The sequence below is a fragment of the Hoplias malabaricus genome, chromosome 3, assembly GCF_029633855.1.
Source record: "Hoplias malabaricus isolate fHopMal1 chromosome 3, fHopMal1.hap1, whole genome shotgun sequence".
In the NCBI taxonomy this organism is placed as follows: domain Eukaryota; kingdom Metazoa; phylum Chordata; class Actinopteri; order Characiformes; family Erythrinidae; genus Hoplias; species Hoplias malabaricus.
The window spans coordinates 12,177,735-12,190,328 of record NC_089802.1 but is presented as its reverse complement, the minus strand read 5'-3'; the positions used below and the strand labels follow the sequence as shown (position 1 = coordinate 12,190,328).

At 43.6% G+C, this 12,594-nt stretch overlaps 1 protein-coding gene across 4 annotated transcripts in view; it reads left to right on the top strand.

The window, feature by feature from the left end:
• rbfox3a (RNA binding fox-1 homolog 3a) overlaps nucleotides 1-12,594 on the top strand; it is a 510,141-nt gene that overhangs the window by 482,898 nt on the left and 14,649 nt on the right. For all 4 annotated transcript variants that reach the window (XM_066663315.1, XM_066663314.1, XM_066663316.1 and 1 more), the window contains 4 exons: nucleotides 139-285; nucleotides 7,537-7,590; nucleotides 9,766-9,858; nucleotides 11,466-11,526. In XM_066663315.1, the coding sequence (XP_066519412.1) occupies nucleotides 139-285; nucleotides 7,537-7,590; nucleotides 9,766-9,858; nucleotides 11,466-11,526 (355 nt within the window). The remainder of the gene's footprint in view (nucleotides 1-138; nucleotides 286-7,536; nucleotides 7,591-9,765; nucleotides 9,859-11,465; nucleotides 11,527-12,594) is intronic.

Sequence of the window (12,594 nt, the reverse complement as noted above, 5' to 3'; positions counted from 1 at the left end):
CACTCATGTATTTATTTATATATCATTGACTGCCAACTCCACTTGCTCACCCTCCTATTTTTACAGTTGCTGAGCTCCACTAAAAGTGTAGAATATAAACTTATGAACTAAAGTTGCCGCATCTATGGTTTCCTCCAGCAGCCGGACGATGTGGCACAGACAGAGGCCTCCCAGCAGCTCCAGCTCCAGCCCTCAGACTCATCGGAGAAGCAGCAGCCCAAACGGTTACACGTCTCCAATATTCCCTTCCGCTTCCGTGATCCAGACCTGCGGCAAATGTTTGGGGTAAGTGTCACTCTGTAACCAGACAGTACATGAAGGACATGCTATGAAAGACAGCGGAGACCCAGCACCAGTGCTCCACTCCCTGATATTTGTTGTTGGAGTTATTGTTCACAGTGCTGTCTTCTGAATGATGCTGTAACTAACATTAACATTAAACATTATCTGAAGTGAGTAGCACAAACTAAACATAGAAAAATGTAAACATATGTCTGTAAGTCTTCTCAGGTCTACAACAGAATCAACAGAAACTACAACAGCTTTTTTTAAAGCTCAGGTTCGGTTTAAGACTTTGGCCCATGCTTTACACTGAATCATCCCCGCTGATGCTTTTCTGTGTTTCTGGTCTCGGACTGTGAATAATCTTAGATCGACTGTGTCTCCAGATTTCCACAAACAGAAAGATAACAGAGAGTACATTCTCACGTCTAAGCTGTCCTTATTATCGCAAGCTTGTTAGTGACCATTTGTAAAGTAACACGCTTTTTAAGTCAAATCTCCTCAAATATTGTTGTGGTTTTTCTTTTTTTCCTGATTGGTCATTTTATGTAAATCAGAACAGCTCAAAATACCGGAAACGCACATTGGTGTCTTCCAGAATGCCCCTAAAATAAGCTGAAAACCAAGAGAGATAAGAGACCCTTAGCAATTGTGCGCTTTCATATCCATAACAGCCGAGCCTGTCTCTCTAAGATGGGGAGAGATGTAGAGTTTAACTCCAGAATACTTTGAATTAGCAGCACCCAGCGAGGGAGCCCAGCTAAACGCTACGCACTGGCAGCTTGTTACTGGAAGCTACAAACAAAACTGGGAGGGGGATAAAAACAGAAAAAAGAGAAAAAACATATTGCTGTTGGTCTTAGCTTGTTAAGAGTTGGAGTCAGTGTTTACTGAAGGCACAGTATAGGCGACAGTGGCATTTAATCTGATGAAGGGCTGTGGATTCAGTGTGAGTGCTGAGCCGGGAGAACATCTGTTCCCTCCGCTCTTTGTTCTCCCTCAGAGAGACGCTCGCTCTCTCTCTCGCTCTCTCTCCCCTCCACTCCCCTCCGCTCCTCTCTCTCTCTCTGCCCAGCCTTGATGTGACGAGCAGGGCGCCGAGGAGAGGTCCCACCAGTGGAGACATAATTAATAGTGCCTCTCAGTGCGCTTAAAAAGTGGGAGTTGTATCCTCATTAGGTGTTTGTTTGCTGACAGCTTCTCTGTGTGTGTGTTTGTATGTGTGTGTGTGTTTGTAAGAGATGCTGTTGCAACTCTTGCTGTGAAATCTCACAGGGACCCAAGGGCACAATTATTGCATGTCATGGATAGACTAGTGGGAGAGGAGGAGATGGACAAGCATGCTGCAGCTCTACAATCCTACATGAACAACACACAAACGTGAAGTTCAGGCAGAGCAGTGGAGAGGACTGACAGCAGCACAGGGGCTGGAACTCTGTCTACTGATTGCTCAAAACCCCCAAAAATACTCACACCAGCCTCCGCCGAGACCTCTCGCCTTCTTTGTGGTTTACAATCACTTGCCCAATTTTAAGTCTTAGAAATCAGTGATTCTAGCCTTTGTTTAGCTTCATACAAGTAATTACACTAACGTAGCTCTTACGTACTGAGTACAAGCACGATTCCCAGTACGTCAGAGGCACAGGACATCCCAGGACACCCGAAGCATAGCAGTTACAAGCTTAATTTTACATTAATAAGAATTTAATTTGATTTCTAAGCAAATAAATCAAGTGTAAAAAATCTCCTGGCCTTTGGTTTGTGTGATGACTGCTCTGAAGGCTTTAATGAAGATTCAATTAATTTATATGTGATTAAGTAGAGTACGAACATTCGGTTTTAGTTATGTAAGTAATGTAACAAATTATTTAAAATAGCACTCACACTGAGGCACAGAGCCATCACCTGTAGCACTTGGTCCTAGGGAGATCTACCACCCTGGAGAGCTCAGATCCTGCACAGCCAGCTCTAATATTCAAATGCCCCTGAAGGCCTTCGTTACCTGGATCAGGTTTGATTACTGTACACGGTGGTGGATCTCCAGGAGCAGGATTGGGCAGAAGCCCTTATTTATACCATGCTTGCTTTGTACAAGCTTTTTATAGGATTCCTATAAACACATCAATGATAACCCAGTAAACAAGGGACGTCCCTGGACGTTCAAAATAGGTCTAAAAGTAGTCTGTCCGCCAAGGACATATTTTAAACGTCAATGGACGTCCAAAATCCATCTTAATAAGTTAGTTATGAAGTGGTGACCAATCGATAACGTCAGTGGACGTCCAAAACGCGTTTTATACAAGTAATTTATTTCGGGACCAATTAAAAACGTCAATGGACGTCCAAAATACGTCTAATAGTCGTCTGTTCAATCTTTGTGTTTGGACGTCTTTTCAACTTCCATTTTCAACCTTAAGAGAATGTTGTTTAGACGGCAGTCATTACGTTATTTCAACGTTGAATCAACGGCTAAATGTTTACTGGGAAATGTAATATTTCCCAGAATACTTGCAGGGTACACGCGTTTTGACACTAAGCCATATGTACATGCTCTGGATTATCCAGCTACCTACATCAGTAAAAGAATCATACAGTTATTAAGCTATAGATGTAGGAAGTAGAAGTTAAGGGGTTAAAGCGACAGTTGGCCATACATTCAGTTATTCTTAATTATCCCCCACTTTTAATTTTTTTTTTTTTATCCAAATTTAGGCTTAATCCATGTCTGGGAAATGAGCCTAATATCTGCAACTTACAGTGTCCAGACATCTATTTTTATCCAGCCATTTTCTTTCATTTATAAGCGGACCCTAATCAAACCGCCAGCCAACTTCAATTTGCTAGAAGGGACCATTGGGCGTCCAAAAGTAGAGCCCATCAAAGCCTTACCAAAATATACATTCATCTCAACTTAGGGTTTAAACATGTGCTTTAGTGGAGAGATGGCACTTTTTGATCTTTTCATCCAAGAGGGATGAAAATTCAATTTAGAATAGCTGATTCTCAAACCTCTAATTTGATGACTCTATTTCCACATTTGAGTACATTGGCATGGGACATAGTCAAACAAAGAATGAAAATTAAACAAGCTTCATTACCCAACCTTATTTGAGCTTAATTTTATAATTAGAAAAAAGACATCCAAAGCAATTACACCAATGAGTATGAGGGCTTAATGTTGGCGAATAAAATGGGGTTTAAAGCACCACCTTGGCGATTCCACACAGGAGCTGCTGGAACGTGATTGAAATGTCAGATTCCTCACTCAGACCCTCCTGTGTTTCCACGACTCTGAGCATCCAGCGCCCGAGGAGCTTTCATTAAACTGTAACTACTCAGGCAATGAAGACGGCCACCAACTGCACTTTAAAGTACCGCCATGACAATAACAAGCAGAAAAAAAGCTCTGTGTAGCACCTTTCACTAATTTCATATTAAACCAATTAACAGACTGATATTCCAGCTCCTAAGTGAAAGCCAGGTCTACTTAATGGTTTTCCGGTGCTGCCCTCCCGGGGCCATGCCTGTTTTTACCTGTGGTCTTTAGAGGCTGATAAGGAGATAGGACCCATATGGTTTGTGTAGGTTACTGAAGGGTGTGTGTAATGGTTTTATAATGATTCCTTCTTATTTCTAATGGCTTAGTTTAGTAGCTTTGTGGATTCCGAGTATTCAAGATCGCTTTAATGGTGGATTTATACACTGCTGACTTGTTTTTATGAGGCCTTTCTCCCAGCTTTCACAGCTTTCACAGTGGAAATATTTGGTAATTTGCCCCGAATAACACGACTGGAAGAGTTAGCAGACGCTTATGGTATGAGAACCTCCCACAGTCGTCAGCACAGTCTCCCATTGATCCTAATTTGGCCTGTGCTCTTATTAAATCTCTCTGCTGTTGGGTGATTGTGGATGGTAAAGCCCACTGTGACTGGTGTCTGGCGGGAGCACTTCCCCGTGGTGAGTGGGAGCCAGTAGAGATGACTTCGCTGGGAAATATTTCAGCAGCTCTGTAAGCCCATTAGGGTGGGTTAAAACCATTAGCGTCCACAGATTTTGTTTAGAGTGACTTGTCTGCGGTCATGAGCTGCTTCACGCTGAGATGCAAATGGACGTGCTTGATGCCGCTCTGGCAGAGGGGAAACAAACATGCCTTAAATTGAACAAATGGAGGGATTTGTGTCAAGTGGCAGCTGTTTGGGTTTTGGCTCTGAAATTTGAATTGGGCTGGGAAAAATGAGCTTGGAGGAGACAGAGGTCGGGTCCTGCGGCTGGCCAAGCTTGAACAGAAACTGGCCCTTTCACCAGTCAGTCTCCCAGTCAGTTAAGATTAGTGCCATGTGCTTTGTTGAAGAGACAACCCCCCAGCACACACTCGCACTCGCACACATACAAATTCAGCACTGGTCTCTCCCTACGGCTGGATGGATAAAAGGCAGCTCTTCTTAACCTTATTAGTGACCTGGGCCCTCGATCAATCCCATTGAGCCGCACAGTGCCTGGAAGGCCCATTTCTTCCCTGTTGTGCTGAAATGAAGCCGACGCGGCTTGCTTGACAGGGTAATTAGTTTTAATGAAATAATACGGCCATTGTAGACAGCAATTAAAATCCGCTTTCATTCCACCCATTAGAGGAACTTAAGGTTTCGCTTTCATTCTGCATCGTTTCGTAATGATCTCCAATGCAGGCCCCGTTAAATGGAATGCTTAGGCCTGCTGGCCCTCGGGGGAATGTTTGCTGCAGTGCTGACTTTCCCTTCTCCCCAGCGACCACCAAGGTACAGGAGAAGAAAGGAAAGGAAACATCCTACAGTCACCTATATTGCTAAACTGCACCTGCTCCTGTAGTACAGCAGGGCTCCCCCTTTTACTGGTGCTTGTTTACAGCGGTGTTTTTTAAACTCTGACACTGAGGTTCTGAAGACCTTGCTGCTGCACACTGAACTTTTGAATGATGGTTGGAAAATGTGTCCTCTTCTTTACATCAATGTGAGTTGTATATTATAATGCATTGTGTTTGTTTTACGTGATCCAGTCCAGAAAGAGTATGTTCACATTATGCCCCTCAAAGCATAGTAATAATAATATTAATAATAATAATTCATTCATATATTCATTATCTGTAAGCGTTTATCCAGTTCAGGGTCGCGGTGGGTCCGGAGCCTACCTGGAATCATTGGGCGCAAGGCGGGAATACACCCTGGAGGGGGCGCCAGTCCTTCACAGACATTTTAGAGTCACCAATCCCATTACCAACATGTGTTTTTAGACCATGGGAGGAAACTGGAGAAAACCCAAGCGGACACAGGGAGAACACACCAACTCCTCACAGACAGTCACCTGGAACGGGACTAGAACCCACAACCTCCAGGTCCCTAGAGCTGTGTGACTGCGACACTTCCTGCTGCGCCACTGTGCCGCCCAATAATATTACTAATTATACGTAACATTTATATAGCCCCTTGAATGTCACTTATATGTCACTTTGCAATATTAGGGAGGGGGACATATTCACATAAGTGTAAAAGTATTCAGAGAAAAGAGAGGTAGAACAGTAAATAGATGAGGGAGAAAATGAACCTGTAATCAAAACTCAGAAGATGTTTAAACAAGAAGTGGACATTCTAAATTAAAAACACCAAAAGGAAGCCAAAAAAAATGTTCTTCGACTGTGTGTAATATGAATATGACCATGAAATAACAAGGCAAACAGAGGATCACGTTGATGTATGCATTCGTTTATTTAATCTTGCGGTTTCCTCACATAGGGTTGGTGTGAGTAAACTATTTATTTTCCAAAGGAAGAGCTCAAAACCTAAACATTTGAAATATACAGTGCACACAGTGCTCTTTCTTGGCTTTGATCCTCAGAGCTTTAAACTCTTCTGATCTCCGACGTCTCACCTATTACTCAAACCTGAGTAGAACGTTCCAGAGAACTACATTTTAGCTTCCTCATTCCCTGACTGAGGTGACCTTGCTTTGGCTTGCGTTGGCATGTTTATTTATTTATTGAAATAAAGCTGCTTGATTCAAGGTCTCATGGTGGAGATATCTAACCAAGGCTCCTGATTAGCATAAGGCAAGCAGGGTTAACGCAGAGTGGCCTGCTCTGCTTCCAGGAGTGCAGGCCTTTATCAGCCCTCATCAGTCTCCAGTCCCTCTTGACCTCACACACATCACCTTTAGGCCACCCAAGTGTTTCTCCAGTGTCATTCTCTATGCACAGGGCATCGCGCTCCTCGTCGATGCGGCAAGGCCATTGCTTTCCAGGGCAGCGCCGCTTGGAGTCAAAGGCCGGCTCGGGCGGAAAGTTGGGGCCTCTTCGTCTGGACGGCGGCCAGGCCGCAAATCCATAAACCTCACGCTGTCTCCAAAAACCAATTCCCTGTCCGTGCCCTGTCTATGAGGGAGTGGTCAGCGCCTGCTGGCTAATGCTAATTAGCGAATAAAAAAGAGGGATTGGGCATTTCAGGGGCATGAGAATGACAATCAGATAAAGATGCGGAATGGAGGGCAAATGGCTGGAAAATAATAACCAATGTGACAGGTAATTACGAGGACGGCATTCATCATGGCGATAATAAACAAATCATTGCCTATGATGGCTCCTCTATGTCCAATTATCCTTTTTAATTGAGAGGGGGTGTTGGGTGTTAAGTCATGCCAGAAATACATTCTCCCGTGGCTTCGGCCAGCCTTTTTATCAGTCAAAAACACCACGGAAAATAACAAGGCATTGTCTGTCATTAAGAGCACTGGTGCATACACAGCAGGCTAGTGCTGTGATCTTTTAAAAAATTTTCACCCATCAGCAGAATGGACTGTTTCTTTTTCTCCACAGCGCAGACAGGAATAATCTCTCTCCCTCTCTCTCTCTCTCTCCTCCCCAGGAGCCCAGCCATATCAGCTAGCTCCATTTAGCACATTCCGATGGCTGGCCACTGATAAAAGTGTTTGTGAATTCTGTTTGTCTGTGTAATTTTAGTCCGGCAGAGGGGAACTCTTGGTGGAGCTTCTCCACTGTGGGAGTTGCTTCCATAGAGCTATGGGTATTCTATTTTAGTTAGCTCTGCAATCAAGTGCTCAAGTTTCCTGACAAAGTGCAAAAGAGATGAGTTCTAATTACTCCGTCTCTTTTCTCTCTGTTTCCCTTTCTCCCCCCCTCCCCACTTCTCTCCCTCGCTCTCTCTCTCCCTCTCTCTCCCGTCTCTCCACTACTCTTTCTCTCTCCCTGTCTCCCTTTCGTTTCTGCAGCAATTTGGGAAAATTTTAGATGTGGAAATTATTTTTAACGAGCGGGGCTCTAAGGTAAGTCAGCTGGAAGAGCAGCTCTTTGTCACTTCATCCCTCTCTCTCCCTCTTTCTCTCTCTCTCTCTCCCCTCACAGGTCCCCTCTCCCCTTCATGAGCCGAGTAATTACAGCTCTCACACAGCAGCCACAAAGTGACACACACACACACTCACATATACTTGCACTGTGCCAAGACACACTCTCTGAAAGGTAGCTGTGTGCACCGACAAGTGAGTGGTTTCAGCTGAGTTAGAGTCAACTCACCCAGTTATAATTCAATGAAGTGGGTGTCTGACCAGTGCACACTGATTCCCCTTTTAGAGCTGTCATACGCTGATAGAAACCGACTTGTCTTTTCAAGTCGCGGAAGTCTCATGCGTTAGCTGTTAGGGATATTTAAAAGCACTCTTCCAGATAGACACACAATCGCTCCAGCTCATACAGGACTCATTTCCCAGAGGAGAGCTTCTCTTACCTTGGCTCTTCCCTCTGCCACTAAGCTAATAACAGGAAAATAGTGTCTCCACTGTTTAGCCACGTGAGCTAACTGACCTGTCCGTGCTCCATCCACAAAGACGTTCTTATACGAGGTGCTTCACAGGAATTAGGCAAAAATGCCAGGCAGGTTTCCCAAGAGACACAGCTGGGCCAGGAGTCCTCAGTGGTACCATGACCGTATAACCAAAAGAGCAGTCCCCCAATCGCTGAGCACACTGCTAGCCAGCTCACCTGGGTCTTAGAGCTAACGTAACACATCTGTGTAGTTAACCTGCTCCTCCAAACACGTAGAGCAGTCTAATTATATAGAAGTGGCGGCTGGTTTCACATGAAGCATGTGTTAGCAGTCAGCTCTCAGTTTGGTAGAACTGTGGACTAAGGCGGTCAAGCCAGTGGGTGGGTTAGGCTCACTTTACTATAATTTTGTGTCACATAAAAGGTTCTTAAAAAAATCGTAAAAAATTTTTTAAAAAGAGCAGAATTATGGCGAAATCATGGTCCAAATCTAGACCTAAAATTCCAGTGGTAATTTACTGTAATGAACCAGTGTTATTGCCCCGTTAGCTGGCTAAGCTAGTATGGCTGGCTATGTAACGCCAGTTTGGTCAAAACGTGTGACCTCTGATGTTGAATATCATTGTAATGAAAACCACTTTCTAAATTTAGCCGTTTAATACATACGTGGGTGGAGCATGAATATGTCAGTCATTTCAGTGTAATAAAGGCAGTGTGGGGGTGGGGCAGGGGACTCTACGACCAAACGTAGTAGCCCAGAATGCCAGAAGAATTCATTTTGGCTGGCTGTTTTGTTTTGAAATTTATTTTTATCATTTGGGTTGGCCCTAGTAAAGCCGGGCTGGCTTATATTTATGGCAGAAGTGAAGAAGACGATCCAGCGTGTGCATCCGAGATGATGCTGCCAGACACCCGCTCTCATGCATTATCTCCCAAAGCAATTACCAGGCCATACTTGCACAGTGTATATGAACTAAAAGGCCGGAGCTTGTTCCGCGCTCTTGTTTGCTGTGCATATCTAATAGCCGGCGCAGGATATGGTGTTTGGGCTGTGGCTGCTCATAATTCACAGCTGACAGCAGCCAAAGGGAGAAGATGAAGAGGGCTCTTCCCCACGAGAGACTGTGTGTGTGTGAGAGCAGGGTTATACAGGGTCCATGTAGCACAGCGATGCTAAGACCTGCTACATAGTATAATACCTTTCACTTACTGATAGTGATATCAATTACTGACAGATCGAGGTAATGCTAGCTTATAGTATGCCACCATTTTTGTGCATAATTAATATTGCTGTAATACCATGACATGTTCAAAAATTCCCAATTGGTGTACAAGAAAATAAAGGACTGCTAATATATATTTAGTGTTACTGTACCTATTGAGTGTTTGCTTGACATTGTACTGCAGTCTGTGATTGATTTGAACTTGTAGAGTGTAGTATACTCTCCATTCTGCTAGTTTTCCACCAGGCCTCACTCAAAATGGTTGAAGTTTCACCTGTAACTAATGCTTAATATTTTCCTTCTTGCAACTCTGCTTACAGTGTGTGTTTTCCCTTCTCTCTCTCTCTCTCTCCTTCTCTCCCCTGTTCATTTCCTTCTGGCTTCATTTGTTTTCTCATTTCATTTGTTTTTGCGGCTGTTCTGTTTGGCCCACTCACCTCACACACATCCCCCCAGGGTTTTGGTTTTGTAACTTTTGAAACAAGTGCAGATGCAGATCGCGCACGGGAGAAACTAAATGGTACAATCGTAGAGGGACGCAAAATCGAGGTGCTTTCCTAAACTCCAAATCCTTCACCCCTCCCACTCTCCGCCTGCTGGTGCCTGACTCCCCCTTTTCCCTTTCTGTTTGTTTCTTCCTCTGCTCTATCTGACCTGGTGCCTGTTTGCATGCGGTGTATACGTGTGTTTGCATGAATCTTTGTGTTTGTGGGTGCCCAAGCATCAGTTTTTTTTTATCTGGGGTCAGTTTTAATGAGAAAACCTATACACTACAATATGTCCAAAAGTTTGTGGACAATCCTTATAAAGACCATTTGGCGGACACCGATGTTCTATTCTGCAGAGACGGCTTCCTAATCTCCATGGAATATCATGACACAGAATGGGATGTAACCTTAAGGTCACCTTGCCTGGTGTCAAGCATCAGCTTGAGACTTTGGAGCGTATTGAGAACCAGTGTTCTCCAGAAGGAAACATCTCTGTCCCTTTAAACCCTAATGTGAATATCCCAACATCTTTCAGAACATCAGCTTTTAAAGCATTGGAAGCATTGAAAGTCTTCAAACTTTTGGCCATATGGTGTACATCTTCAGCTTGTTTAAGCTTTTGTTTTTCACAGAGAAATGAAGAATTGTTGGGGCCCTATTATTTGTTGGTCTCTGATAAAGTATTTCTAATGGCAGTGGAATCAGATGAATGCTGCTTATAGTACGCTATGTTCATAAAGGTACAGCAAAGTGCTTCAGGTTTCATCTCGCCTGCACTGATCTATACGTGCACGTTTGTTAGAGGAAGCTGTTTAAACTTTGTGTTGTTGTCACTTACAAAAACATGTGCATTCCAGGCTGAAAATATAGGTTTAATTAAGCCCAGCTCAGGAAATCAAAAGCACTGCTGCCATTGCTTTAAATCTCACTTGTTTACCCCAAACAGACAAGGACAGACAAGGTTTATTTCTCCTCCTCTGTGCCCCATTCTCTAGGGCATATATAGTGTGCTTGCTCTCTCTCTCTCATGCTCTCTCACTCTCACACAATGCTATTAAGGTTTTCCATAGGGCAATTAAGATAATTCACATAATGTACAAACAATACCAAGGCCTATATATCAAGGGAGAGTCGAGGCCAGTTGTTTCTTAAAGCTAAATGACCTCCAGTGCCCCTGTGGAAAGGAAAGCTATTAACGCTAATTAACATGAGGGTGAAATACTAACATGGTTCCTGTTGCCAGCGGCCATGTTTGAATTCCCACAGCAACTCCCACCTCCAGAAGAAGAGCTTGTGCTCTCTGTGTCGCAGCTTCATGCAAAATGACTGCTCTTCCTGAGGTTCAGTTTACCACTCATGAAGCTTCCGCCTCAGGGCCAGAACGTCTGGGAATCTGCAGCTGTCTAGACAATGCAGTGGATTCAGTCACAGAGGAATGTCTTAAGGAGACGCCCTTGCTCTTGCTAACGGGGACTTCCAAAATACACCATTTTTTGTTTGTTTAATGTAACATGCGTCCTGTTACCTGAAGGACTGGCTGCATTACAGTCATATTCACAAAAATAGGATGTGCTCCGTCTGCCCTCCAGTCTGATCTGTCTTGCATGCTAGTTTGCCCTGTTTGCTTTTTTTGTATCTAACACTGTGTTGACTGTGTGTTCCATGCAGGTAAATAATGCAACAGCAAGAGTAATGACAAACAAAAAAGTGGCTAATCCCTACACAAATGGTGAGTGTTTTTCATTCATTGAGTCCACACTCTGCTCAATTATTATGGCATAACATGGGGGGTGTTCAGACTAAAGAGAAAAACAGGAATTTACAGTTCATCATCAATCTCAAATTTATATTCATTAGATTTAACAAAAGCAGGGGTGTTGTCGTGGCTTTTTAAACTGAAAACGTTGTTTTGTGTCAACACTTAAGACAATTGCTCACTGATAATGATACAAATAAACAGCGAAATTGCCAAGTGTACTAACTTTATTTTTTTTTTAAATCAACTTTAACTCAACAACTTTAAACTGTGCAAATGGTACGCTACTATTCGTTATGAAAACGTAAAAGTGCAACACTTTAAGGCCATGCTGACACCAGAGACCACAGTGATCAGTCAAATGAGTTTGTGTCACCTGAAAAAAGTTAACATAAAAGGAAAAGAAAATAATACAATTAATGTAGTAATCATAAATAAATCAGTTGGAATCAGGACACTGTCAAATTAGCTTCATCAATTTGAGTTTATAGAAAACGTCTGCTGTCAGTACACAAAGCTATGGCCCAAGCTGAAGTTAGCTTGGCTTTCTCCCACCTCTTCCACAACCCCAATCAAATTTAGGTGCAGCTGCTTTGCCAAGTAGGCCGTGTGGAAAAATTAAGGGTCACTCCACACAGGGCCATTTACGGAGGCTAGTGCACCTCACTGAAACTCATTCCTCTAGACTTGAGGAGGAGGGAGAGGGTGAGAGAGAGAGAGAGAGAGAGAGAGAGAGAGAGACGGAATGAAAGCAGCATAGACCCCCCAGCACTGCTCAAGACAACCAATCAGGAAAGCAAGAGGAGGCCATTTTACAGCCCCCATCCATCACTGACAGTGCATCGGACAGCACTCACTTTCTCTCTCTCTCTCTCTCTCTCTGTCTCCCCCTCATTCTCTCACACTCTTCACTATTGCAGTGCAGCCTCCTCTAACTTAATGTTGACTTCAATATTCTACGGTCATATCATCTAATCTTTTCTCCTCCTCTTCCCCAGCTTTGCCCTTCCTTTATTCCTTTATCTTTACAAACCCATATGT